The sequence below is a fragment of the Coturnix japonica genome, chromosome 3 (assembly GCF_001577835.2).
Source record: "Coturnix japonica isolate 7356 chromosome 3, Coturnix japonica 2.1, whole genome shotgun sequence".
NCBI lineage: Eukaryota > Metazoa > Chordata > Aves > Galliformes > Phasianidae > Coturnix > Coturnix japonica.
The window spans coordinates 61,087,244-61,115,018 of record NC_029518.1 but is presented as its reverse complement, the minus strand read 5'-3'; the positions used below and the strand labels follow the sequence as shown (position 1 = coordinate 61,115,018).

At 35.2% G+C, this 27,775-nt stretch overlaps 1 protein-coding gene across 7 annotated transcripts in view; it reads left to right on the top strand.

Moving 5' to 3' along the window:
• Positions 1-27,775, top strand: part of ARMC2 (armadillo repeat containing 2) — a 73,571-nt gene that overhangs the window by 23,213 nt on the left and 22,583 nt on the right. For 6 of the 7 annotated variants that reach the window (XM_032443225.1, XM_032443223.1, XM_015858662.2 and 3 more), the window contains 9 exons: positions 171-243; positions 2,474-2,642; positions 3,848-4,055; positions 16,653-16,723; positions 17,113-17,205; positions 18,412-18,587; positions 21,364-21,466; positions 22,736-22,956; positions 26,990-27,135. In XM_032443225.1, coding sequence (XP_032299116.1) covers positions 171-243; positions 2,474-2,642; positions 3,848-4,055; positions 16,653-16,723; positions 17,113-17,205; positions 18,412-18,587; positions 21,364-21,466; positions 22,736-22,956; positions 26,990-27,135 — 1,260 coding nt within the window. The remainder of the gene's footprint in view (positions 1-170; positions 244-2,473; positions 2,643-3,847; positions 4,056-16,652; positions 16,724-17,112; positions 17,206-18,411; positions 18,588-21,363; positions 21,467-22,735; positions 22,957-26,989; positions 27,136-27,775) is intronic. The other variant, XM_015858658.2, reaches the window with a different exon arrangement.

Genomic DNA, 27,775 nt, shown 5'->3' with positions numbered 1-27,775 from the left:
TTTCTGCTCTGCAGTGTTCTGCAGCTCATGTCAGATAGCTTGGGTGCTAACCATGGTTGTGTTTGTGCATGAGGTTAGGCTTATATCTGTTATAGATGTGTATTAAATAAACTGTATTGTGGCAAGCATGCATCTGCTTTATTCATTTATGATTAATTTCTTTATCCTAGTCTTCATGCTTCCAGTTTTGATTTGGCTGAATCAAGACCTGCTTCTGGTGTTCGTCTTAGCCCATTGGATTATGTGAGTACTCTGGACGTAACTCTATGCAATGCTGACATAAAAATAAGTCAGAATTTATGCAGTGCAATGTAATTCTGGAATTTGATATTGTTGAAATGGGTTGGAGAGAAAAAGAAGCCTGTCATAATATTAATCTGAGACGTATAGAGTCGGCTTTGTCATTTTTAAAAAATGAGGCTGGAAGTAATGTCAATTATATAAATATTGCTGTATTGCATCAAAATTGTAAGTGACATTAACAAGAATCAGAAGATGGAGCTTTGTCAGCTTTCTCATTTAAGATTACTAAAATGCAAAAGGTCATAAGCATCAATATGAGTCAGGAGTGTGCCCTTGCTGAGTGGTATTCTGATCTGTTTTAAGAAGGATGTTGCTGGCAGATTGAGGGAGGTGGTTCTTCCCCTCTGTTCAGCACTAGCAAGGCTGCACCCGGAGTGCTGGGTCCAGTTCTAGGCTGGACCCAGTGATACAGAGCATCTGGAGAGCTGGTCCAGTTAAGCCCACAGATGTAATGAAGGGACTGAAGCACCCTAAAGGCTGAGTGATGGAACAGTTTAGTGTAGAGAAGAGAAGGCTCAGTGGGCTTCCATCAGTGTATATAAATACCTGAAAGGGAGGGTGCAAAGTGGACAGAGCCAGTTGCTTTTCAGTCATGCTCAGTACCAGTGATGCTAGGACAGGAGGCAGCGGGTACAAACTGAGGCACAGAAGGATTCCTCTGAACATCAGAAAGCACTTCTGTGCTGGGCAGGTGACAGAGCACTGGCAGAGATTGCCCAGAGAGGCAGCGGAGTCTCCTGCTTGATAAGATTCAGAATAATCTTATGTACAAGGTACTGGGTGATGCTAGTCTAGGTGGCCATGCATAAGGAAGGGATTGGACCAGATGGCCTCCAGAGATCCACTCCAGTCACAACCATGATTCTATCATCAGTAACTTGAAAGTCAATTAATTTTGTATTTTGTATTTGACTACACATCTGTAACTGATCTTTTAATCTATATACATCTGAAATCTATATAGATCTGTAATTGATAATCATTTATTTAAAAATTGGGTGGAGGTACCTGTAAAAAACCCCCTTTTTCCCCTCCATGAAAATTTTGAATTATTTTCATTTATAAGTGAATCTTCTCTGTAAGTCTTCTACGTTTAATCTTTAAATATAATACTGTCACAATCATATGTTTCACATCCAGGAGAAGGAAGTGCACTAAAACAGTAAAGTATGCTTGCTGCATATATCATTTCTTAGGTAGTATGCTAAATGTGGTATTTCTTGGGTTAGTAAGAAAAAAACCCTCAACAATTTTGATAAAGTAATAGAGTGTTTACATCAATAAGATTAAAAATACCATACCTACATAGAAAAGGAATGTATTTAAATTTGGATTTAAGTGCTGGTATTAAATTTTTGTTTAGCTTGTGTGCGAGTGAGTGGAAAAAAGGAAGGCTTTTGCGTTGATCTTATTAGTAGCTAAGCTGTCTTTTTCACACATTGTAAATGTAGAGCTTGTAGTTGCAGTTGCTGTTGGCAGTGGGGTCTCACCTCTTGGGCTGTCTTCATTTAAGCGCCAGAGGGTTGAACTGAAAACTTTCACATGGATTCTTTATTAGAAAAAAAAGGGAAAAAAAGAAAAAAAAAAAAAAGGTAGAGAAGCCAGGTATTGGATGGTAATATATTTATGTAAAGCATGAAAAAATGTTTAGATGTTTGGAGCGTTGGTTGTATACTCTAAGATGCAAGATATTGAAGATATTGAGAACTTACATGTTTCTGGGTCTGCATGACTTGTCACAGTGTGATAGGAAGTGGTATATGTGATAGGAACATGTTTGAAGTGTTTTGGAAATGCTACTTTAGGTCTCAAAAGGAAATCATAAAGAAGGGATTTGTCTCTAGAGTCACACACTACAGATAATGTTAAATGAGTATTTCTGAGGGAGAGAATTTCAAGTTTCAATTACTCTGCTGAACAGCATAGGTTAGTTGGCTGGTTTCTGTTTGTTTTTTGCACCCCTGAGTGCTTTTAAATGGCTTTCTGGGGTAATATTAGTAGAAGTGCTCTGGCTTGTTCAGTGAAATGTTATCTTTAGATTTTGGATGTGCTTTCTTCATGAGTAAACCTATGTAACTCTTGCTATTCTATTCTGAATATATCTCTTTGCATATATATATATATATTTAATGTTTTGCTTTCATAAACATTTCTTTTATCTTTATGACAGAAGCCAATACTAGTTATTTCATCTGAAGATGAAGATTCTTCTGTTTCCCTTCCAAAGCCTGCTGTGGATGCTGCAGAGATTAGAAAAGTCAGCAATGCTCGGGCACAGTTATTTCGAAGAACTTCTCAGGGAGATGCCTTTCCTGCTAGCATGGCTCCACTGGATCACCGTAAGAATCTTACTTCCTACAACTATAACTGCCTGATGTGGTTTGATATAGTATTAATTATCACATTAAAGAGCCGTCCTGTCCTTTCAAAGTAAATTTTAAAAATACTGAATGGCTTAAAGCCAGTCCTGAAAATATGATTTCCAAGAATTATTTTCAGAAATGAAAGCTGGTATAAGTTGGAAGACTCTGAGGTGCCTTTTTTTTCCTATGAGTTTTTAAGTAACAGAGGTTTTTTTCTGAAAGTTTTCTTCAGTGGGTTAAATGATCAGTAAATGCTGAAATATTTAAGGAGATAATGAGATGGCATCTTCTAAGGAGATTCTTTGATGGATTCTTGAGCATAAAAGGAAGAGTAAATAGGAGTAATAAGTCTTGACAGGTCTCCAGCTACATCATATTTAGTGTTAACTTTCATTAGTGGAGACTTAATAAAGGTCACTAAACATGTTGCTTCAGTCATTTTCCATCTGCAAGAAAATTACTTTTGTGTTCTTGATTTCCTGCACGCTAACTCCTTATGGAATGTGCTATAACTCTGTCTTTAATGAAGACTCGTTTACAAAAAATGGCAATTCTTCTATTGCCTGGGATTGTTACTTTATATGATAAATGGAATATCACTTTTCTAATCTTATTGCAAAATAAGTCCTATACAAAAGTACTAAATTTTACTATGTTACTGTGTACATCTTTTACAAGAAGCCATTAGCCCTGATATATTGATGCTACTAATTGAAGATGTTGAGAACCTAATGTAGCTATTAGCTCTTATTGCCTCTTCTGGCCATTCTGGTGTCCTGTGAGTGTTTGTGTAGCCTTTGATTTCTTCAGGTTCTCTTCGTAATGGGTAGATATGAGGTACAAGAATGCCAGTTACCTTTTGCTTGCTTTCATAATATTCAGATCCTGAAAAATAATCACTTCTTTTATGAGGTACAATCTTCCTGTCTGTAAGGGGGTAATAAAGAAGTTGTAAGATTGAAAACATAAAGTAAAAATAAAGTTAAACCTTAAAGGATTGATGTTCTTAAAAATACTTTGAATGCTTTGCTGAACGTAATCTCAAGTGCTCTCACTTCAAGCTGATGCAAGAAAATTTTGATACTATAACATGAGAAACAAGTAGTTCATTTTGAGCTCCCTCCTGTGTATTTATTGTGTAAGAACACTCCTACAAAATATATTCTCCTTGTCTGTTTCAGATGAAGAGAAGGTTGATTGTGAAGCACCAGCTATGATGAGTAGTTTTCACAGAACTAATGATAACTGCTTAACAGAGCAAAGGGCGTACACAGCATTTAATGACAAAAGCGAGCAATTAATTTGTAATGAGCACAGTGCTAAACCGGAAAGGGAAGATGTTCTAAAAGGCACAGCAGGAAGACTTTTATTTCAACTAACAGGTGAAAGGTCAGTATTGTTTGAGTATGGTATTGTGCAATTTCCACACAACCTTTCTTTCTAGCCACTCTATTGTGTATCAAGAGGTTCAGAATTGATGGAATTTTAAGGTAGCACTAAAACATTAAAACAAAACTTTGTTCGCATTACTAGACAAAATATTCTTAAGTTTATATAGTCAAAAGAATAATTTGTCCGAAAACTGTATATAAGGAGTTGCTTTGTGTACAAAACTTTATTTTTTTTTCATCATCTCAAATCTAAGTATTCTAGTAATCACATACAGAACACTCAAGTTCAATTTTTTCCTAGTTCAAGCCTGTTGTGTTAATATACTACATGTTTTTGCCTCATCTCTGCTGATGAGTAGAGGTAAGATTTTAGTTCTAGTATTGAAGATATATGTTCATACACAAAAATTAGCTTAAATCCATTGGAAATGCAGGCAGATTTTTATTTTTGTGGGCTTTGAATTTTTTTATTTATTTTTTTTTTTGTGATTAAGCAGCTGCAACAGATTAATGAGATTTGCATTTACTATGTTTCATTTTATTGAACCTAGATTACATCCATTCTGTAATTCAGAAGTCATTTTTTTCTCTCTTTAATTCAGATTTGAACTATTGCACAGGGAGGAACGTTACGCTTTGTGATCAGTAGATGTATTAGTTGCTGTGTTAGTAGCTGGGCAGACAGCTGTGAATAATATTGACAGATCTAACAGTCTCTAAAGTAAAGAATAAATAACACTTAAACTTCATAACACATCCCATAAACTATTGGTCACTATTAAAAATAAATACTTGCCAGTGAATATCTTCTTTCTAGCTCGTTATTAGGTTTATGAAGAAATAATTTTTCTGGATATTCTAACACTTCTTCATTATCAAGGAGAATTTTTTTAAAGTTATAAAATAAAAAGCCGTTCATTAATTTACATGGTGATGATATTGAATACTTCAGAATGTGCTGTCTGCTGAAGATGTTATAGGAACTGATACGTAGCAGGGCTATCTAATGTTCTTCTTTTATATTAAACTGAAAGCAAAATAAGAAAAAAATATTCTAAAATACTTGAGACAAGAAGGAAGAAACAAAAGGTTTCATGATTATAAGGGAAGGGAGAAGGATGAAAGCTCTGAGATGGAAAAAATGTGAGTGAATATATGTAAAACTCAAAGAAAGCTTTGGTGTGAAATCACTTTCTCCCATTATAATCAGTGACCCCAAGGACTTTCTAGCTAAAGACTGTATGAATTATCACACTACATGAGTTACTGTAATTTGACTTCTACTTAGTAAAGCTGTAGCGTGAAGTAATTTGGTACAGCAGTTGAAACGGATAGTTACTTAATGGTGTCCAAACGACTCTAATAAGAAAAGGTCATTTGCTGCTTTTACTAACTAGAGACAATAACATTTCTTCTGAGTTTTAATTTTAAATCTCTAAGGTCTGCTGAAATAGGTTATTTAGAGCTTACTGTGCATTTCTGCTATCTGCTCATAAAATATCTGCTTGTGAGAGCTCCACAGGTTTTTGGTTTGGGTTTCTGGTACTTATGCTTTTCACAGTTATCCCTTTTATATGGCATTGTGTGCCATAGTCATTGAGTTTTCCAGTAGTTTGAAACACAGAATGTTGTGATTTTTTTTCTTACTTTGCAAATAGTTTCAGAGAATTATTGGCTTCTCTCTTGAAATATTTTTGTGAATTCATAAAAAAGGCCCATTGCTGACAAGTTTGCTCCTTGCAATGTCTTATGGATGTTTTCAGTTCAGATTCTCAGTGTGAGAGAATTTTGAGAACACAGAAAAAATAGAAAGGGGAAAATGCTGTGTTTTCAGTTCTTCAAATATTCTTATGCACATTTGAAGGATAGGTTATCAGTGTTCATTTTTCATAAGCTCCACTTGCTTAATTTCTTTATGACTTATTACGTAATTTTCTGACTCTTATAGTTAGGATGCCAATGATTCTAACTATAACAAGTGGCCTTCAAATGCTTCTAGCTTGTCATGTGTTGTGTTCAAACATGACAGGGAGAATAATACTTAAGGTAGTCGAATCTAACACATTGCTTCAATTAGATAGATATCAAGTACAAAAAAATATTTTCTAATATTGTCCTAAAATTTTTCCAGATCTCCTTTCTTCAAAACAGAAAAATATCATAACATCCTTCCCTCTTTTCTGTGTTGAACACAAGGTCTGTGTTTTGGAATGCTTTGTGTTGTGCACGCTGTCTGAACTTGAGAAGATTATTTTTGCCAATGCAGTCTAAGAGATCTGCCTATGCAGTTTATGCCCCTGTGATGGAGGTCGCTAAGAATATTTAGGAGCTCATGTGGTTTTGATTACCGGACATACCTGCAGTACTACAATGTGTGTGAAAATAATACCAGGTGCTTTTCCTTTAGTAAAGTACAAATGTCCCTCAGGCTGTTTTCCCAAATGTATCAGCCCAAGCAGTTCATGCCATTCTATGATGGAGTGACTCTAGGTAATCTCAGCTGTTTCCATACATTCGAAGTAATTACTAAGACTTATGCCAGTAAACACATAAGTTCAGTACTCACATGATACTACATGAGCCAGGCAGGCTTTGATCTATATCCTTTTCTCAGTTCAGAGATATCATTCTTCATCTGGCAAGGCAGTTGAAAGGTATTGCAAATCAGTCCCTCAGTATATTTCCTTGAGTTTCTTCTGGATAGGAGTTGTATTTGCAAGGTTGCATTACCATAGAGGGATCATTGCAATAGGGTTTTGGTGTTCTTTCTCAATGGAATGTTATATCTACTAGGTGATGGCTGTGGTAAGATTGCAGCTACTTCTGTGTCATACATAGTTAAACCATCTTGTACAAAGTTAAACGATATATTGCACGTTATATTCAGGAGTAGACTGAACTTACAGGAATGTGGAAACTTTATTAGTCCTGTCATCTGTCGTATTAAGCAGTTGTGTAAGCCTCAATTCTATAACCTAGTGATTTATGAAGCCCTGCAGGAATTAAGCATGAGGAAATACAGGAAAAGGTGTCTGAGACTCCTCATTAGCGTTTGCCTTCTTTTCCTATATATGCACCAGAGTAATTTTTCTAATAGTTGTTTTTCTGTTAATAATGAAACTGTAAAGCATGCAAAAATAGTATGACAGATCCCATTTATTAGTGCTATTTCACTTATTTCAAAGGGAACAAGCAGGAAGTCTTTTGTTCAAGCAAGAGGATTGTTCACTTTCCATCTCAAATTATTTTGTCCCAAGGGCTGGTGGAAAGAAGCAGCAGCACTAATGAAGTCACTGCAGCTTTATAAAGAGGCTTTAAACAAACAACAGCGACAAATGAGAAACCCTAAGACTTCTTAGGGAAGAGTTATTTGCCATTTGGTTTGCAATACTGTTTTTTGAATAACCATCTAGTTATAATAGAAAAGGTGTATTAATTTAAGCAGATTTGAACATTTTGACATGTTGCCTTAGGAAAACAAGGAAGGAGGAACTTCTGACAATCATAAGGAAGCTGAGTTTTGTTTATATCTTTATCCAGGTATTGTGTCTTGCCATCTATTGTGATTGCTATAGAAATGAAACTTACAAAATGTTTTCTGCATTCATTTATTTCAGCAAAAGTGTAACTGGTGATGGCAGATTTGCTGATGAAGAGCAAATGTTTCCCTACTGAGAAAAGATGAATATTTTTTTCCTCCTCCTCTAGTTTCTCAATACTCTGAAAGCTTAGATGACATTTAAGGGCTCCTTAAAAACATAGATGCCTTCAGCAAGTAAGAGCTTGGTGGCAAACAGTTTACTTCCAAGTGGCCTGATCTGTGCTTCTATTAACTAAAGATTTCTATAAGCATCTACAAAAGGATTGGAAGGTGTTCTAAGGAAGATGTAGCGTGCCTTATTTTCTATCACTATTGCTGTCCATAGTAAATGCCCTTAGTTTGACACAGTCCTGATGTATTCAACAACTTCTGCACAATTAGTTTCTCTTTCTGTGCTTTTTAGAATTCTTGTGAGCTTTAATACCACCCAAAAACCTAAAAACAAAAAATATTGTAGATAAATTAATACTGGAAATAATTTCTACTTGATAGCTTAAACTGGCTTCCAAATATTCTTTCCTTTTCTCCTCAAGGAATAGGAATTCTGCAGAGGAGGTAGAATGGATACTTCTTTCAGGAAAGAAATCTGTTTTGTTCTGTTTGAATTTTTGGCATTAATAACATCATATGAATATCAGCATGTTGTATAGTTTAGCTGATATTGCTGCATATTATCCAGACTTCCTTCATTTGTCTTTTCTCATTAGTTTGTCCTCAACTTTGTGTTCTTATGGAGACATGGAAACAGGAAACTATTCTACCGCTTAATAATCTTTTTCTAGTTGTGCTTCAGTTCCACTGGCTGTTAAGACCATTTAAGAGGGAAATAATAAAGTGGTGCAAAAACTTTCACAGGAGTTTCTCAAGTGTTCAACAAAGAAAGTGTAATGCTTCCTCCTTCAAGAAGGTATCTGTTTTTATATAGCTTTAGAAGATGTTGAGAGAAAATTAGAAATGAAGAGTTCTTTTTTTCAGAACAGAAATGGTATAGATTGCTGAAGAAAAGAGCATCAAGCAGCAGTTATCCGTGATATTCACTCACAAATGAGCAGAGTTTAGGCTTGTTTTCGCTGCCTAGTACAAAAGGAGTCTTTCCATTCTAGTCCTTAAATTCAGGGTAAAGTTGTTAGTCTCCAGATTTGGGAAACCTAGGTCTTGAGAGTCCTTATTACTAATTGAAATTGAGTTGCCAGAGTGGAAGGGTGTGCCATGGAAGGAGTGAGGAAGGAATGGCAATTTACAGTCTAGGTAAGGCTTTAATAATAATGAATTTAGATTGACATTTTCTTTAGAATAAGGGTGCTTATGCAAGATTGAAGTTAGGTAGATAAAGATGCCATGCTTTTTAGACTGAAATATATTTAGGCTTTTCATCTCTCAGTTGTCTGCTTGCTTAAAGATACTCTTAACAGTATCTATTTGTGGAAGAGTATCTTTTATATTAGGTATAAAATGCAAAGACTAAAGAATAAGAAAGATGAGGATAAAGGGTTTTAATCATCTTCTATTATTCTTTTAAATCATACTACTTAACGTGTACACAAAGTTCTTTAATAGCCTGTATAAACAGAATGCTGTATTCTTCTTATTGCTGGATCTGTCGTAAGTAATGGACTATGCTCTTGATTGTTTTTATAGAGGAATTGTTATTTGTTCATCTTCAGGATGACTCAGTGTAGTCGGCCTATTTGTCAATGTACTTTTGCAAATTATGTTACCTTTGTACTATTATCTTTTCTCATATCAATGGTATCAGAATCTCAGTTCCAGTTTTCACTCCTTTTCTTCTTTTGTCTTTTCTGGTGGTGAAATAATTTCAGGACATTTGTATCATCAAGTACACTTTTTCAATTATTTGTATGCTCTTGAAAATCGTAACCAAGAAGACTGGAGATTTAGAGTATTAAACCAATTAGATAAATTATGCTTATTTTATATGTCTGCAAGTAATGCACTGTCTCCTTTATGTTTACTAAAAGAAAAGTAGTCTTTAAAAATCAGGCAGAAAAAATTCTTTTTTTCATTGAGGCATATTTATTACTTGTTTTTTTTTTCTTGTGTTTATATCCACAGTGTTTGTCTCCTGAGGTGACATCATAGAAAGTTCAGTAGTTGAGCTAAACAGGAATGCATTCTCATAAGTAGTTCAGTGAAGTAGCACCTTGTATATGGCTTTTAAGTACTGTCATGAAGAAATCACCTTCTTTAAAATAAAACAAATTAAAGCCATATACCCTGTTCAACCAATGAGTGACAACACAGAAAGCTTTTGACAACATAAAATATCTGGATAGTATAATTAAGTAATAATAAATAGATTAATAGGAAATGCAAATATTAATTGGTATATGGCAATTTTTTTTCTGTCAGATTGAGTAATGAGGCAAAATACTCCTTTTTCCTCCTTTTACCAGGAGATATTCCTATAAGTTGCTTAGTTTCAAAATATCAACTGAATTTTTTTTTAATGAGCAAGATTTGCATATCATAAAGTGTTTTTTACATGTATAATCTGAGTAGTTTCTTAAGAACCTATGTAATTGTTCCTACTCTTCAGGTTGGTTTTTTTGTTTTGTTTGTTTTTCAGATACTTTTTTAGAAGCATTATTATATATATGCTTCTATATAGCATTATTATATATATAATATATAATATATAATATATAATGTATAATATATAATATATAATATATAATGCTTCTCTCTCTATATATATTCTTCATGTTAAGACAAGAATTACAGCAGAATACATGGCTGGAGTGACGGGCTGAATTTCTGGTCCATTTTTTGTCTGTAATTTTCACAGTGTTTGAATGATTGATTCCACTGTGGAGTACACCTGCTGTTATTAAAAGGCTCCAAGTAGAGTGTGTGTGTGAGTCTTGATCAAGCAAAACTGAGTGCCTTGGTGTGTGGTGCTGTGTTCCCCTGTTTTGTTGTAGTTACTGTTTGCTTTGCTTGAGTGGTGGCTTTTTTTTTTTTTTTTTGATTGATTGATCTTTTTTCCCAGGGCGTCAAATTCTGATTGTATTTCAACTGGTGTGAAATTTGAGTTGAACTACGGATGTTAATTGGTGCTCTGTTGCTGGAATACTGATCGCCCACATTGCTCCCTTTGTATCATTTTCAGGTCTAGTCCTCCCGACTACTGTTTTTCTATCCGAGTGATTTGAGTGGTACTGCTTCAAACTCAAAATGTGAAATTTTAGCAGCTGTAATTTCCGCTGCAATGGAAAAACTGCTGTATTGCATCTTAACCTCTTAAGTTGTTTGTTGCAAGACTTGGTACTTAGTTTCCCTATAAATATCACCAGCTCTGAGAGCAGTGTTGGACTGTTTAGTGTCTAAGCCATTTCTGCCTCAAAAGGTAACTTTTAGATTTAATGAATATTCTAGCACAGATGGACAGTATTGTTCATAGCCATTGTGACTCTGAGCCATGTGTGAAATAAGCATGCAGCACACACACACTTCTGAATTGCTTGTTTTCTTAATGTTTACTCAATGAAAATTGTATCATCTCTTCTGAGTCAAATTTGCAACTGTTGACTTAATGTTTTGTACAGCTGTAGCCCTTCAATTTTCCTGACATCCAGAAGCCTTAAAAAAGTTGCCCTTCCCGTAGGATAAAGAGGGAACATTTTTGTGTTTTGAAGTCTTAAGGTCCTTATCTGATAAAAGTGTTCAGTTTTTCTGTTGATGTACCGCAGCTAAGCAGGAAATTATGTCAGATGTATGCACTATTTATTTCTAATACTGACTTGACCAGGGGAATTTGTTGTTGGTTTGTATGATAAGAGCTCTTCCTTCACCATCCTGATTTTAGCTAAGTCTTTTCAATCACAGTGCAAGTAACTGCATGCCTGTAGATGAGTTCTCTGTTGCTGTCAAGAAGTTCTGTTGTTCTGTACATATTTTAATAGGCAATGTGATCTTTCTGAAGTTTCACAGTGTAATGTTGTCCAGCTGAGTGAAGACTCAGAGACTGAGATGCTAGTCTAGATTGTATTTTTTATGCCTGTGGAAATCATCACAGTATGACTCCTTTTATGAAATCACACATGGTATGACAGGCACTCAAAAGAAGAAAACTATTACTTACTTACTTTACTTACCCATGGATGTTCTTATTAATAACTTATTGGTTTTGTATTACTTTCACAGCATATCTTTACAGCTTTTCCGTTTATAGCCCATACAGAAATTTGGAATCTTTGGTTGAAAGGAAAATATAGACTTGCTTAAATATTTAAATTATCCTCATCAGTAGGAGGTATATTGTTCTATATACTGCTAGCATTAAAATTAAACCTGAATTATAGTGTAGATGTAATCACTCTCTGAACAGATAGGCCAATGATATGTCAAACAGTCTCGCTGAAATGGGTTACCCACTGTTGGAGGAGATAGCTGTGATCTATTCTGGCAGGAATCCCTTTGTGCTTCATAGCCCTCTTGATACCTCTGGCTTGCCTGAATGGTCTGCCAGGATCTGCTTAGCATTGCTCTGAATCTGTTCTTCTCATTACTTAGAACCAAGGGTTCTTGGTTTTTATATTAGCTATACCAAGCCAGACTTCCCAGTGCATATACCATATGTTTGTTCAGTCTATAAACAGTCAGCATCTTATTTCATCCCCTATTCTACTTTCAGAGCCTTGAGAAAAGTTTGTTTTTCTTATGGATATTTGAAGACAGTGTTTTGGCTACTGTAGGTTAGCACCGAGGCCAATGAAAGCTTATGGGTGATAAGAGATCTTTTGTGAGGCAGCAACATAGACCAGGGCTTGTTATCAGGAAATAACTTTTAATGAGGTCTTTCTGTGAGCATCCATACTTACAAGTTTTATGTTGTCTTCTCGTATACTATAAAGAGTAGCTGAAGATGAGCCTTGGGACAAACTAGATAATATTTTGTTTCATATTTTTATAAAATGTGTGTAAAATGCTTGTTCTATAAATTTTAGTATTACTGTATATTCTGCAGATGGCACCTTGAGCAGACAGCGTGGTGTTGGTCTTTCCAAGCTTTCTTCTAAGTTACCTTTTCTAGACTAAATGTTGTTAATGTTTGAGATTTACTAATATTTCAAAAGTTTTATATGGAGCAGAGGGAGGGAAATACTGTTTTGTTAGTCAGTGTCCAGAAACTCCTTGCATGTGAATTCCTTCTGTTTTTGTCAGTCAGTTTGGTTCTTTTGAAATCTTCACATGCCTCCTGTCCCCTAAGAGCCGTTCTTATGCAGCCACATAGAATTCACAACCAAAGATGTTTACAAATGCAAAGTTAAGGGTGCTCTGTGGGATCTAGTTATCTTCCAGATCACGTAAGTTGATAATTCATCTTAATTTCCTTGATTAAAAATGGAAAAAATAAATATTTCCCTACCCCTAGTGTTAGCTTTGTGCGACTCCCTTACAGCACTTGCCCAGTGCATGCTATCTATGTACTGTATGTATGGTAATAGCTCACTGCCTTCACAAGGCTCTGTTGAGATTCTGTCTTACAGGAGATAATTTACATGGGTGCAAGAAGAGAGGCTCATAATTTCTAGGGGAGCAGAGATGCATGAGATGTTGGCACTTGCAGAAGTGGATAGTGAGGGGCTTATGGCCTTTTCCATACCCACTCTTTCTCATTCCCGAGTGTTCCTACTCTTTGAACACTAACCCTCATCCCCCATCCTTTACTGCATTACCTCAGTTACTGTACTCCTCTCTTTTTCCATTTCCATATTTCTTTTAGTTTTGTCTACCACAGTTTTAAGAATATATAGGTGTTACAAGGACTTCATCGTGACGAGAGGGTGATGTCCAAGAGAAATGCTGTCAGGTTAAAATAAATAGAGGTGATCACAGTTTTCTTTCTAGTTGTGCTTTGGTACCTCACAGATCAGACATGCTCTCTTCTGGAGAGAAGCACTAATGTATGTTAGTGTTGTGCTGTGTGCCAGACTCCTTTGTTTTACAAGCAAAAGAGGCAACCAGTTTCTGAGATGTATAAAGTCCTGTGGTATGAGGAAGGTGTCCAACCACTGTTTCTCTGCTGGGCTCTTACATTTGTGAGCCAGACTTTGCTGACATAAGCAGCATGTTTAGAGAGAGGTAGCCTAATTCTTTGCCTTCAGGATGCAGTTATTAGAAATGTACTATTTCTTGGAATACCATTAACAAAGGATCACAGTTAAAAAGAGCAAGCAAACACATAAACATGGTTTTTGAACGAATGCTGTTTTCAATTCAGTGTACACTGTTCTGCAGAGGAAAAATACCACTGCTGCAGTGCTGGCTCATGTTCTTTTTGGAAGTCAACATAGTCAGAGGACATTCAAGAAAGCAATGTTCCTCGTAGGGAATGCTATCATCTCCCTTGTATGAAAGGGATATAGACAAACCAGTTGACAAGTTATTTCTCTTCTGTAAATCATCAAAGTCTGTCAGTTGATTTTCTTGATGAGTCCCTTCTCAGCTGATCAGATTTCTGCCAATTGACTTTGTTTCCAAGGCAACCACTCTCTTGACAAGCCAGTTCCCTTCAATATTAGTTAACTTATTTTTTGGAGTAGGTTGATTACATTTTAACTGCAAAGTTCTTAACAAGATCTTGCTACTTAAGTTTCAGTCTTAGTGGAAGTAGAAAGGTAACAAAGAAGCAAAAGTCTCTGACTAAAATGGAGTTGACAGCATGGTAAAGATACATAAAAGTGATTTTATACTTTCACAAAACTCATGAATTGTACATATTCCCTGAAGACAAGCAGGCCCACTAGTTGCTCGCATTTATGTATAGATTCAGGTTATTCTCTTTCTGCAAATAATGAGAGTTCCTGGTAAGCTAATTAATTTATGAGGACATTTCTCAAAAGTATAGACAGGCTGCCCAGGGAGGTGGTGAAGTCACTGTCCCTGGAGATGTTCAAGAAACATTTAGATGTAGAGCTAAGGGACATGGTTTTGTATGGAAATACTGGTGGTAGGTGGATGGTTGGACTTGGTCTTGGAAACATTTTCCAATCTTGGTGATGCTGTGAATACTGACAATGCAGCAATCTTCTTTTTATGCATGCTATGTCTTTAAACCTACTATTGTTTAAGGAAGCATAGATTCCAAACAAACTTCTTTTTTCTTTCCTACCCCTCCCTCCCCAAGTTCAAGAGACAAGTTCAGTGTCTCTTCTATTCAGTTCAGTATCCCTTCTATTCAGTTCATCTTATATCCTACAAAACTTGTAGGATTGTTTCTGTCAAAGTTTTCTAGATTCTTCCTATGGACTCATGTTTTAGGGGAAGAGACGTGGATGGGATAAAGTTTCATACTTTTTTTCTGAGGAGAGCAAGCTCAGACATTCATATAGGCAGGTAGTGTCACTATGCCTACATATCATTGTTATTATACCGATTTCTGGGTATATCTGTGTTAGATGACTGAAGTAGTTATTATTATCTTATTTGGTGCCCTTTGCCGAGGTTATAGTCTTCATTTCAGGGTAAGTAAAACCTCAGGATCATTACTGAAAATTCTGAGGTTTGTAGGACAACTCACATCAATGAAACCAAGTGTTGAATTGTATTAATACACTAAATTGTATTTTACATATGCTATAGAACCATGTTTGTTAAACTATGTATCTATACATGTTGGTCTGTTTTAGGGATACAAATGCTTGTCTATTTTTTTTTTTTTTCCTCACATCTTTCAAGTGTTGCTTCCTCAGCTGACTATGAACTGCCATACAGGAGATGAAAGAATGTCAGGATAGTTTGTAGAAGCGTTTGTATTTTAGAGAACTTTAATATTCGTGCTGTAAAGGAAAGCATGACTCACTGCTAGCCATAATGAAGTGAATGTTCCTCTGTAATATGATTGCTTGGGAAATTTTGACTGATAGCAGTCAGTTTTCCAGTCTCTTTGGTAGGGAAGTGATCTTACATGAGCTTTGTGTTTTATTCTGTCTCCATCTGTTGATAGGATGACTTACAGCTCTGTCTGGACTGGCAGACAGGATTTAGGCGGCAATCCAGCAAACCACTTAAAAAACAGTTTAGCTTTAAGCTTTGTAGCAACTAAATTAACAGGTTAAAAAAACTGAAGTAATGTTGCTAACACGCTTCTATTAGCCTTAGAAGGAAATTTAGGGGATTAGGTTGCATTGGTACATGGACTGTAAGTGGAACTGGGAGTGCTAAATTAAACATACACTGAGAATAGAAAATGTACTGAAGACTTCATCTATATAACTTAAAGGAAGAATATTTTCTATTTTAATAGCAAATTAATAATATATTTAATAATGTATTTAGATCATTGTTACTTAGACAAACAATGAATTTGTCAAAGGTGTACGTAGTAGTTTCCTTTGTCCAAAGACTAATGATATAATCAACTAGATTATGGTATTGCTAACAAACAGGCAAACGAAAAGGATACAACATACAACATAGCATGATTCTTTTACTAACAAAACCGGTGACTGTTATATGGTTAGAAACAGTTCACATGCTGGTCTGAAAATTCTTATGTTTACATTAAGGTATATCAAGGGGTTTGTTTCTTTGAAAATTCTTCTCATTAATTTTCCTAGAAGCGTCAGTTCCATCATAAGAAGCAATTGTCCTTGTGAACAAATGAACTTGCAGTTTAAAATTGGTTGAGCTCATATTCAGTTAATGAAAGTGATGATAAAAACTGAATTTCTGAGTTTAGTTTGGTTAGCTTTCAGCCTTACTGTTCAAGTGGAAATGTGTTAGCTTGTATTCCATAAGGGTGACCTCTTGTGGTGTAAATAAGTCAGTAGTTCTGAAATAGCTTTTTGTAATACGTACTGGAGAAAGTTGTTTTTATGTATCATTTTTAATGAGCGGGTAATTAACACATTAGTAAAAATAATGTATATTTTCCAGTTAGTTATTAATACACAGACCTTATATTGCATGTGAAGTGGACATTGTATTCTGATGTACTTTTTCTGTGTACACATGTGTTGTGTCTTTTAGTAACCAGATGAAAAAACACGGCATTGTTGAATCACTGCCAAGGAGCATAGGCTGGAAGAGAAGATTAACAGGTACTTCATATAAAGCATTTCAGTCTCCAAACCTTCGGTCAATAAACTTCTTTTTCTTTTCTTTGTCACATCTTTTCCTTTTGTTGATTGCAGATTTGAAATGCATTCAAATATAAATGATATAAATATCATGATTTGGAGATTTTTATTTTTATTTGTATGTTTTTAAAGCTGCTGCTTTTTTCTTTTTCTTGAAACTTCTTTTGAGGAATTCTAAACAAACAAACAAAAAAAGCTTGAATTGATAGAATAACCCAGAGTGTAACAAAATCAGACATTTTTAGCTTGTGGTTTTTCCTGAGATATGAATGAAGCGCTCATAATGATTTATTTGTGTAGAAGTTGAAATCTTCACTCAATATTTGCTTCTGTTTTGAATTATATTGAAGGATTAGAGGATGACACGAGAGCAGATGAATCAGAAGAGGAAAAAAGCTTTTGGCATGTGAAGGTCCTACCAATTCTGCATGAACTGGAAAGTGGTGGGTAACACTGTTGTTGAAAGTATGTGTTTTCTATTTTACTTCTTTGAGGTGACATGACTCGTTTACTGCAGAAGAATAACTGTAGTTGAACATTATAGTCATTTATGCTTTAATATGTTCAGTAACTTAGCAGTGCAAAATAAAAAACGCTGGTTAAGAGAACATCTTGTCTAATTAAATTAGCTTGTGTTAGAGGTCATAGCTCTGCCAGTTTAACAGTCTCTGATGAGGTAATAGTTATAAAAATAAAGTACTTCATAGATTCACTATTTTAAGCGTGGGCTGTATTGAAAGTCTAAACTAAGTTTAGAAAAGTGAGGAAGTCTTAATGAAAATTTCCCCTTGTGCTTAAAGTGTAGATGACTCAGAAAAGTGTACAGTGACCCAGAATAATGAAGCAAAATTGAGTAAATTAAATAAGGGTTGGAAGATTTAACACTGAAGTCCATTTTAAAGTTTTATTAACAAGGTTTTTTCAGTTGCCTTGTATAAACATTATATAGGATATAGAAAGTAGTTTTATTTTTACAAGTAGTTAAAAGTAAATGTCGAATTAAGGGATTGATTCTACTTTACAGCATCTTGAGCAGCATTCACTATATAGTATGCTACAGATATTATTATCATTATTTGCAAAGTTTTGCAGATGTAGAGGAGTGTGAAACACTTGTACAGTTCTAAGTGATTCCAAACCAAATTGTCATTGTAGAAAGGCAGGATTCTCTTTCTAACACCTGTAACTGATGTGTAGAAAAGGCAGCTGTCAGAGAACTTGAAAACAGCTGTGCAACTCCCCCTTTCCTTGCTTAGTGCTGATACGGTGAAATGTGAGTTGCTGAATTAAACTTTTTCATAGTGACATGTTCTTTATAGGTAAGCAAAATATTATTTAGAGGTAAAATCTAATCACATCCTTCCCGTGAAATGACTGGAACTACAGAAAATCGTTCTGTTTGGGTTTTTTTGGTTTGTTTTTTTTTTTTTTTTGGCCCTTTTTTTCTTTTTAAAAGGTCAACATACAGTTGTTTCTGAGAACAGCATTATCATCTTTCAGGATTTATTGATTGCCTTATTTTTGTTCTTATGCAACGCGTTCTTTATCTTGTTATCCTGTGTTTATGAATGTCTGTTGAGATGCTCTGGAAAAGATGACACTGATTATTATTTTGTATTTTTCTCTCCTTTCCCACTCCTTTCAATTAGAAGACAATGTAGAAAGTCTTTGTTTGGCTTGCACCAAACTCTATCAAGTCTTGAATGAAGGAAATATGCTTGGAAGAAGATTTAAAAGAAGACGTATGCTTCTGAGGACATTATATAAACTTGTAGAAATTGATTCGGATCCACTTTGTGTGAAGCTGGCAAAGATTATTCTGTCTGTAAGTGTTTCAAAATGCTATTTGGTAGAATGTGAAGATCAAAACTGTGGATTACAACTTGTATTTTCATTTCATCCAGTTTGTTAATTGCTGTTTCTTGCCTTACAAATGCACCCATTCATTCAGATGGGCACCTGTTGGAGCCTATATTGCATTTGGGAAAAGAAATAGGGACTCGAAGTAGGGTAGTTGGTGTATTGTGGCTGGTATTTTGCTTATGCATGGAAAAGAGGTGTTGTCCTAAGCTGAGATATATATACTGGGATTTTAATAAAATAACAACTTAAGAAGTTAGGTGTGGAGTTGAAGTTTAGTTTTGATTGACTTTACTAAACACATTTATCTGAAAATATTGATTTTTAAAATTTTTTTAATTTTTTTATTTTATTTTTTAACTAAGTATCATTCTGCCTATTTTTGTGAAAAGCTAGAGTAGCCAAGGACATTTTCCAAGGTGAGGTGATGTTAGTGGCAGCCCTCATGCTGAATCACACTTCTAAAGCTTTTGTTATCATTTTGTGAGATATTTGTATAAGTGAGCTAGGGAAACATGGTCTAAATGAAGCTGATAATTAAGGGGGATGGACATAAGCTGGAAAATTATACCCAAAGTGAAGTCAAGTCATTTAAAGTACATAATGAGTAGAAGCCTACAAGTATGTCTTAGATAGTCAGAGATCTGAAAAGCGCATTTAATAGAGGCTATCAAGTTTGTCTGATGTAGAGTAGAATGAAGAAAGGTACATGCTAACTGTCTTCAAATATTTTTGAAAAGAAAGGAAATAAATTGTTCTTCTAAAATCTCTGTGGAAGAGCTGAATGCTGAATCGTAGGGTATCTAGGATAGACTTCAGAGATTTTCATTGGAGGCACAGGTTGATTGTGAGAGTTGTGAATGCGTTAAAATAAGGTTTTTAAGATAGAGCTAGCAATTTTTATTAAAAATAAATATATCAACAAAACAAACCAAAAAAGCAACAGAAAGAACAGGATGTATCCAAAAGCACAGTTAAGTGATTTTTTTTTTTAAGACACATGTATTGAGTCTGAAATAAATAATTTCAATTAATGCTAAAACTAAGGTGTAAGATCAGAAGTAATATAAAAGTAAGACTGAATTGTAAGTAGAATTTGAAGTCGACAAGTGCTCAGTTTTATAGAGTGCACTGGTATGAGTCAGAGGTTTGATAAGTGGTTGTTTTGAATTCATCATTTTTGTTGCTAGCAATGTCAGTGTGGTGACAAGTTGTCTCTGATTCAAGTGTGACACAACAGGTGTATGCTTCTAAAAGCTTTATCTGTTTTTCATTCATGGTAAGGTGAATCACCTGGTGCCGTGATCGAAGGAGAATTCCATGTCCCAGTACTTTCATCAATGTAGTTGTACTTAATAAACTTGATAATATTTTCTGCAATAATTGATTATTAATTAATAGTTGATAATTATTTCTGCAATATTCCATTCTGTTTAAGATTCCTTTTCTTTTTATAGATTTGTGATTTACAGAATCACAATATTTTTACAAGGAGCAGGAAACTAAAATGGTTACTTAGTCTTAACATCAATATTATACATTGAAATCTCAGTCATGCTATGTCTTTGAGTATAATCAATAGATTAGAAGTTTAAAATTATGGAAAAAATATTGAAATCTGTGCTTAGCTTTAACATAATTTATATGTGTATGTGTATAGTGTGATCTTGCTTGAACATACCCATTTCCATAGAAGCTGTCCTCTCATCCCTTACTGATTGCTTTTTTTTCCTCAGTAGCAATCAGCATTTGATTATTTGTCTGATTATATGAAAGATTATATGTAGAACCTTAATAATCTATATAATTTCAGGCATGTGATTTACCTTAGGAATTAGTACATCTCTGCTGACTGAGAATTTTTAAGAACTGAATTTAATCAAAATGTTTTTGTGTAGTAAGATTCAACATAACATGCTGACTGTATTTCCTAATATTGCTGGTTAAGACTCTCACTTAAGTTGATGTTCTTAAACCTTCTAGTTCAAATTCTATAAAGTATGTATGGACTATCACTACTGAAGTGATAACAGCTGGCATTGCATTATATACATATTAGGAATTTTCTTCTTTGAGTAGATATACATTATTTCAATCAGAAGATATAAGTGTAGATACCATATAGATGTTATGTGATGCTTAAAAACATGCTCTGTTACAAACATTTTTTCCTTCACATTTTCCATCTTTCCTTTCCTTTTTCTGTCTTTTAAAAATCTCGAGCAGCAGGAATTTGCCCTTCAAAACTTCAGAAGCAGAGACAAGGAAGAGACTGGCATTACAGATGTAACTCTTGCTTTCCTTTCTCTCAGTGACCTTTAGCATGTTGTAAAATCTTTTCTGATATCTGAGAATAACTTTGGTTACAAAATATATTCTTGCACTGGATTTCTTTGTTGTATGGCCATTGAGGCAGAACCAGTGAATACTGTGTGGAATTTCTTTAGATGAGTGAATTGGAAAAAAGAAAAAAAGATGTACGGTCATATACTACCTGCAGAAAATACATAAAAAGCTTATGTATATTCTGTTATTTCAAAGTCAGTCTGCGCAGTTTGCTGAAGGGAGCTTAAGCTAGCTAGGTTTCAGTGCCTTTTATTTTTGCAAACTTTTCAGTGTGGCTCTGTATCCTATTAGGGTTTTAGCAGGATTTTAAGTTTTACTGTGAGAATGCGGTGTCTGAACTAGTACATAGGTATTAGTTGTGATTCTTATGATTCTTACAGACTTTTTTCTTGCAGATGAAAGTGGATGGAAAAAGTCTTCTCGGAGCTTGCAGGCTGGCATTTAAAGTTTGCAGGAATGGAATGAATGACTACCTCGTTCAAAACGATACATTACTAGGTATGCATTTTCTTATTATTTATATCTTAGATGTTGAAACATCCGCTGTCTTCTACCTCCTGCCCCTGAGTAGCGTAGGGGAATGGAGCAATTCATAACTGCGTTTCTTTCACTCCTCCATGGTCGCCCTCTGCACCTGCTCTTCAGGCTCCTCCATGTGGCTGCATGTGGAGACTTACTCTGCACAGTGTCTATGGGCTGCACAGGGACAGGCTTATCCTCTAGGGGCCTCTCCTGGAAACTTCATTTTGGTGCCTGGAGCACCTCCTGCTCTGCTGTGCTGACCCTGGTGCCTGCAGGACTGTTTCTCTCCCATTTTTCACTCCTCTCTCCCAGCTGCTGTCACACAGCAGTTTTTCTTTCTTAAATCTGCTCTCCCAGAGCACACCCAGCATCACTCATGGCTCAGCTCTGGCAGCAGCGGGTCCCTTCTGGAGCAACTGGAGCTGGCTTAGATCTAGCATGGGGCAGTGCTGGGTTTTGCCCACACAGGCCATTCCTGCAGCATCCCTGCTACTGGAAACTTGCAGTGTAAACCCAGTGCAGACAGAAGAACTTTAGAAATCTCTAATCTCAAATAAGGAGGGAAAATATTTCTGTTCAAGTGGATGGAACATAGAAAGAAGTATATGTAGCTTTCAGTCAGTTACTAGAAGCTCAAAAGTATGATATTGGCTAGAATTACTTATTTAAAATACACCCACCAAACTGAGAATATCTCATTTTGAAAAGATACACTAGGCTTTTACTAACAAGTGTTCATTTAACAGATGTCTGTCAATGGTGTCAAAAGGCAAAAGTATACAGTAACTTTATCTGCATAGGAAGTAATGCTAAGAATTCTACGGACAGGCTTCAAGTGTGGGATTTGAGTTGCTTATCTGTGGTTTTTAATGCTGAATTGATTTTTTCAGCAAGTAATAAGAATAAACCCCTTTGAATGTCTCAAGTCTAATACACAAAGTTTCAGGCATACACACTTTTTCAAATCTTGACTGAAGAGTTTAATGATTACCACAATTTGTTTACAACTGACACTGGACCTTGAAGTCTGGAGAGAAAGCAGTTAGGCCCATTCTGTTATTCATCAATAATTGTTCCTTGGTTTTAATCCAAATACCCATTTTTTAACTCATTTGTTAGAAAAGTATGTAAGGAGTTCAACAAGAGGGTTTTTGTTTTTTCGGTTGTTAATCTCTTTGTTGACTGAACTATATCAACTATTAAAATATTACTCAGAAATCCTAAAATTGACAATTTTTGTTTTAGATTGTTTGTTGGAGGTCCTGAGAACTGAAGATCTACAAAAAAACAATGAAGCTCTCCTTTATTGCTTGGGAGCTATAAAATTTATGTCTGGAAATGCAGTGTTCCTTAATGAAATGGTCAACAAAGGAGCAGTTGAAATGTTGCTGCAATTATTGAAGCAGATTAATAATATAAAAGAAAACGACTCACATTTCTCCAGCTTGGGCCACCTATTAGTCCAGGTTAGCATTTACTTTCATTTTTAAAAGTAAACATTTCACAGGGAAATAAAACACTGAATCAGAGGAGATAAGCAAACCTTCTGCACCACTGACAAGAGTTGTCCCTGCATTTGGATAGAATTATTTTTAACAAGCTTAAATTAAGTTGTTGAGCACCAAAACTGAATTATTGCACATATTATCTGTAGTTAATGTTAATGGCTTTGGAAGTTGTGAATAAATATAAATATTTTTAGGTGTTCTATATAACAAATTTCTCATTATTACTGTGTGGTGCTGACAACATTCTGGTTTGTATAGTAAACAGATAAAAATGTGTTCCTGTGTAGATCCTTTAAATTGCAGTAATAAGTAAAAACCTGTTATGCTAGAAAAAAAAAAAAAAGCTTTTATTACAAGAAAAATGCATTAAAAAAAAAAAAAAGTAGGAAAATACATCTCCATTAGTCTGACGAAGTGCTTTTTTTTCCAGAAATAGAACTTAAGGAAAAGGTGCATAATATAAAAGCTAACAGTAGAGCAACTTTTTGAAGGCAGCAGGCCTAAAATTATTTTGGTAAGGTAATCTTAGTGTGTGATGACTATAAAAAATATTCCTTTGCCTTGAAACTGTTTAAACTGAGGTGTTTTGAAAAATAAATAGATAAAATTGGTAAGTATGTCTTAAGTTATGCTTAGCTTATGGGTATTTTATGTATGTGTTGAAAATTTGCCAACTAGATTTGTGAAGTCTGAGGTAAAGATTAGCCAGTGAGGTAACTGTAAACTACTGGCCCTTCACAGGGAAATGGATTGGATGGCTTTTTGAAACAATGTTTATGCCAAATGACAGATTTATCTTATCACATACAAATGTGGGATTTGGTACTTGAAATTATATGAGAAAACCAATAGCTTATACCATCACCTTACCCTTACTGATTTTTTCTTTGTTTTAGTGGAGCGATGTCTCTCCATAACAGTGTGTATAATCTTTAGATAAACATAAACAGACTGGGTGAGTTTGCAAGCTGCAAATTAGCAAAACAAATGAATCAGAGCGTTTTCAGCTGCTTGACCTGCTGTCTGAACTTCCCTGCAACTTTGCAGGATTGCCTTTTCTTTATTTGTAACTTGTATTCCGTATGTCTTCTGTAGCAGCACAGCGATTCCTGCTGCTATGGAATTTTTCTGTGACTTTCTCATGCCATTTTAACAAATCTACATAATCTACATAAATGTGCATAATTTATTTGTGTCAATTAACTGTTCAGTCACTGTAATAAATACAGGAACTGCTCAATTTTCAGGATTGTGGTATCAAAGGCCTCGTCTTCAATGATTCACATCTTGAGAGTAAAGAAAATTTTGTGCCATACTTCTAGCAAAAGATTAAATATGTGGTGTTGTACAGAAATAGGTTTTCAGGAATGGAGGACAATTACATTGGAGGAGAAAAACATGTTAAATATCCATGATGATCTCTGAGGGAGTCTTTGCTGGCTCTAAATCACGAAAACTCAAGTGTTTCAATTAAGTGGGACTGACCCTTCATTCTTTAACTGTATAATTGCACAATCACCAGATGGCAGTGTTATACATAATCTTGCCAGCTTGTTTTTATGGGAATAAACTTTCCCTCAGATATCTTCATTCTACGAAGTATCTATTATGCAGAAGTTCCACAATACAAAAAGAAAAAATGCTTGTAGTATGTATTTTTCCTTAATAGAAGACAAGAAACCAAGACAATCTCTGACTCAAGTTGCTGCAGCTGATCATATTCCTATGAATTATGGTAATACTTATTCAAAAGCCAAAGCTTTTGAAGTTTCACTGACAAGACTTAACAAGTACTCTGTGTTCCCTAATTGAAAAGCACTTAAAATGTCTTTCCCTTTAAAAATAGCATTTATCTGCTGTTAAATTTCCAGTTTACATTAATTTGATCATTCATGTGGTAACATGAGAAAGCTGGTGGAGTTTGCTAGAGTCAGTTGTTCTGCATTTCTCCATGAATTATGTTGTCTGCTTGAAGAAATTAGAGTAGTTCTTGAATTTGTTTGCCTGGCTTCTGTTATTTTTGTGCTTTGTTGTCTTCGTATTTCACTTATGTACCAGCTGTTGTTTTGTATTACCTGCGCCATCTTTCTATACAGCTGTTTTTTCTAACTGGCCATTACTGTACTTTCTAAGGTAGTTTTATAGTTCTGTCTGAGCTTCCCTGATCGAGTGTTAGGAGAAATGGGAGTAAATTTTCAGTAACTTTGCACATATGCTTACTTTACTGTTGTATTTTTCATGCATTTAGTAGAGTTTACTCCTAGGCCATGCAGAGGCTGCATGATACTGGTAAAGGAACTGCTCTAATAAAATAATAACAGAATATCACCTGAGTAAAGGAAGATGTGCAAAGCTGTGGACGTAGTGCAGATAAAGGCCCTGGTAATTATCCAGCAGGACTGGAACATAGTGGACGGATGGTTGCAGTATGTTGATTTTTGTAGAGACCTTTCACGTTAGGTTTAGAGAGTCAGTCTCAGAGCTGAAAGTGTGGGTTGGTTCCTAAGTCTTTTCAATTCTTATGTTTTTCTTTTCCAGAAGGCTTTCAGCCTTGGTCTGAATTGTTGTAGATTTGCCCTTTTTTTTTTGTTTTAAAGAATGAATTACTTGAGGTAGTCTTTCATTTCAGTGTTGCAAATCTGGAGGTTCACAAATGGTCCCTTAACAGAAGTAATTACTGTGGATCTTTGTGGAGTCTGATAGTTTATTACCTTGATTTTTGTCCTGTACTAATAAAAATAAATGGCCCATAGGATTTGAAGGGAGTAAAGTGTTTTATATGCATCGATCACTGAAGGCTGGTTTTGAACACATCTACTTCTTACATGCCTGAGCAAGAGGTCCTTTTAACTTGCTCAACTTCAGCTACTTTTAGCAGCCCTCGAGCTCTTTCTCACTTTCTGTGCAGTCTGTACTGTTGGTTGTTGTTTCCTGAAACTTGTGGTGACTGCAGACATGCATTTTTCAAGTGTATTGAAACTGAACAGAAAATTTAAAAGCAGTTGAAAAATGGTAGCATAGCGCATAGTACCCTCTGAGCAAAAGCTGCTCAATAGCAACAACGTGACCTGCTCTGACAGATTTTCCTGTACAATGATGAATTACTTATCACTAGATAATCAGTGCAGCTCAGCGGTATATTACATATCAAGTTTTATGTGATTGAGAACAATTGGAACACTTAGTCTTGACCTCGCTTTAATTTTGTACTTTCTGGTTTAGATTAACTGTTACCTGTCATTGCTTGCCTGGCATTGGTATTTGAATACCCTTGTTATGGAAGAGAACCAGAGCATCTCAAAATATGCAGCAGCTGACTCGCTGTGTATGTGTATAGGTGATAGAATATTTCCTGTTTGAAACTCCTTGAAAAAGAACTGTTTCTTCTGAAAATATTTTGATTTCTCCAGAATAAACTTAAACTTCAGCTTTTCATTTTCTATACTGATTTTACACTAGATTTCTCCTGATCTAGGTTAACTTTGAAATGCGTTAATCGAAGTGAATAAATTATATTGCTTTTTAAAATCAGTTCTTCATCATTTGTAACTCACAGTTAACAAAATATGTGTTAAATGTCAGTATAACTTACAAGGCTTAGATGTAACTTTACAAGATCAGACATTAAGCAAAATATCTCTTTAACTGTCCACAGGATTTCACTTAATTTCCAGTTGGTATATGATCATATATGTGAATAGAAGATTTTAAAATAAGTGGAAGATGATGTTTTCCTCACAGGAAGAGTTTGCATGCAGGCAAAGACTGGTCAATCTTTCATTTTCAAACATTAATTTAATATGCATTATTTTTTCACTTACACATTTCCGTTAAGAGTTATTGATAAATACATACCTGCAGAATGTTCACAGGATATTCAGACTGCCTGAGGCATTATAAATGAGATTTGAGCTTTATGACATTTTCAAAACAATGTGGATTCTGTAGGAAATAGCCGTGGTTAATGAATCTTTAAATATTCTATATGCAGCTGACAGCTACTTTACGAAACTTGGCCGACTTACCTCAGGCAAGATGCCAGCTCGTTTGCAGTGGTGCAGCCTCTGAGCTCTGTGTGGCGCTGGAGCAGCGTATGAATGACAAGGATGTGTGCACCTACATTGTCAGGATTTTCAGGTGTGTAGTGAATACAGTTCTGTTGACTTCAGCTTGCGGTCGGGTCAGTGTTTCTGCATCAGGTGACCTCAAAGAGAGCAGGATCAAGCACTAAAATTGGAGAATTTATTTGCATTCATTGGATTAATTTTGATTGATTTCATATGATAATGATGCCTTTATTAATAGCGACAGAATTGTTTTATTGCAGGCATACAACTTGGAGTCATTGTCCCTTGTAAAAATGTTTTGTTGCATTGTGTCACTCTTGATTCACATAGATTCAGATTTTTAAAATGCCATTTCTTAAATTTTAGAACTGCATAAATGATTAGATACGAATCCTATTCTAGGCCATGTTTTCTAGGGGGACTGTGTGGTGTAAAATTCACAAGGGAAAAATATGATCCATGTTCATAATTTTGAAATTTTACAGAGTGTTTGAGATTAATCTGTAGGATCAAGACTTGAGTGTGCAGATGGAAGTGCTGAAAGAATCTCTGTTTTATGAGCAGCTAAGTGACTTCTTCCCAGCATGTGCTTTTTAGAGGGCGACTGGGATGAGTGAATCATCCCAAAGGTTTCTTTTGTAATCTGAAGCTGAAAAGCTCCCAGTTACTAAGCACAAACTTGCAATACCCAGTGCTAAATGGACTTGATA